At 61.6% G+C, this 1,502-nt stretch overlaps 1 protein-coding gene across 1 annotated transcript; it reads left to right on the top strand.

Moving 5' to 3' along the window:
- Positions 1-105: 105 nt before the first annotated feature.
- Tco025E_09231 (UDP-Gal or UDP-GlcNAc-dependent glycosyltransferase) lies at positions 106-1,224 on the top strand (the record flags this gene model as incomplete). The annotated part of the gene is made up of 1 exon (XM_029376054.1): positions 106-1,224. The coding sequence occupies one exon, from the start codon at positions 106-108 to the stop codon at positions 1,222-1,224; it is 1,119 nt and encodes a 372-aa protein (XP_029223839.1).
- Positions 1,225-1,502: the final 278 nt, after the last annotated feature.

Genomic DNA, 1,502 nt, shown 5'->3' with positions numbered 1-1,502 from the left:
GCCTCCGCCCGTCTCCGCTGTGCTGCTTGTGTCTCTCGCCTGTTGCCCCCACACGCACTGCGCCCTTTCTCCTGCTTCGCCCCCCCCCCCACACCAGCAGTGGCCATGCCAAAGCCGAAGTTGCTGACAGCGAGGCGGAAGCTGAGGTTTGTTGCTCTGCTGCTGCTTCTCTTCATTTTGGCCACGACCCTGCTGTCCCTCAGGCTTGACACTGCCGCCGATGGCGACGCAGCAGGAGGCGACAGTTACCTCCACTCGCGAGCCGTCGCAGCGGACGACGCGGCGCTTGCCCTCATCCCACGGAGTGTTGTAGACACGTGGAGCCGGCGGCAGTACCTGCTCGTGCTGGGCATTCTTTCCACGGATGACGAGGCGAGGCGGCGGCGACGCAACCTGCAGCGGTCGACGTGCTGGCGCTTCCCCGGTGTGGCAACGCGGGCAAATGACTTCACCGGTGAAATGCTTGTGCTGTACTTTTTTGGCCGGCATCCGGCACACGGCTACAGCTACTCCGCCGCGCTGCAGGAGGAGGCGGCGCTGTGGAACGACGTGGTCGCGCTGCCGATGAATGAGGCGCGGAAACCTGGAAAAACAAACGGTTTATGGGGCATTGAGGTCGGAATGAATATGGGCCGCAAGACGTACATGTGGTTTCACTTTGCCCTCCGCACGTTCCCCACCGCCAGCTACCTTGCGAAGGGCGATGACGACATTTTCCTCCGTGTGCCGCTCTTCCTGGCCTTCCTGCGCCTTCTGCCGCGCCGAGGCATCTACATGGGGGCCCATGCCGGAACGGGAATTCACGTGCACAACCGCTCATTAGGTGTGACCTTCATGGTGGGCCTTTGCTACACTTTGTCGAGAGATGTGGCTGAGGCGCTGGTATCCTACGGGCCGCTGCGGCGCTTTGCGCTTTTACCGAACGCGACAGGGCAGGAAGAGGAGTTCACAAAAATTCGTATGAGTGATGACATCATGGTGGGCCGGATCCTGCTACAGGAGGTGAAGATCCCTTCCCTGATTCTCGTGAAGGTGCTGCCCTGTCATTTCCATGACGTCCGCAACGATACGGGGCACTCGCTGGTGGTGCCGACCTCCATGTGTGTCCACCATGTACAGGGGGACGACTACGCTGCGCTCATGGCCCGCTTCGGCCACAACACGTCGCCCCCCGCCCGTATACGACGGGCCTCGGGAGATACGATATACCCGCTGTGCGATTGAGGCGTGTACTAACTGTGTTTTCTCATTTTATCTTTTGCAGGAACGGAGTGTGTTTCTCTTTTTTATTTCTGTGGACGTATTGCTTGTTTCTTTGCTGCGCCCCGAGTGCGTGCTTCGTGTGCCCTGCCGCCGGGCGGCGCGAAATGTCGTCTCTGGCTGCGCGTAGAGCCTTCGGCCTTCCCCGCCTTCGGCCTCGTGCGGGTGGCGGGTGGCCGGTGGCGCAGCTGCGTTTTGCCGTTTTGCTGCGGCCGCAGTGGAGGGCACGGCGGCGGCGGGTG

Source organism: Trypanosoma conorhini, assembly GCF_003719485.1.
Source record: "Trypanosoma conorhini strain 025E chromosome Unknown Tco_14.4_contig_01029, whole genome shotgun sequence".
Classification (NCBI taxonomy): Eukaryota; Euglenozoa; class Kinetoplastea; order Trypanosomatida; family Trypanosomatidae; genus Trypanosoma; species Trypanosoma conorhini.
This window is presented reverse-complemented; position numbering and strand designations above follow the sequence as displayed.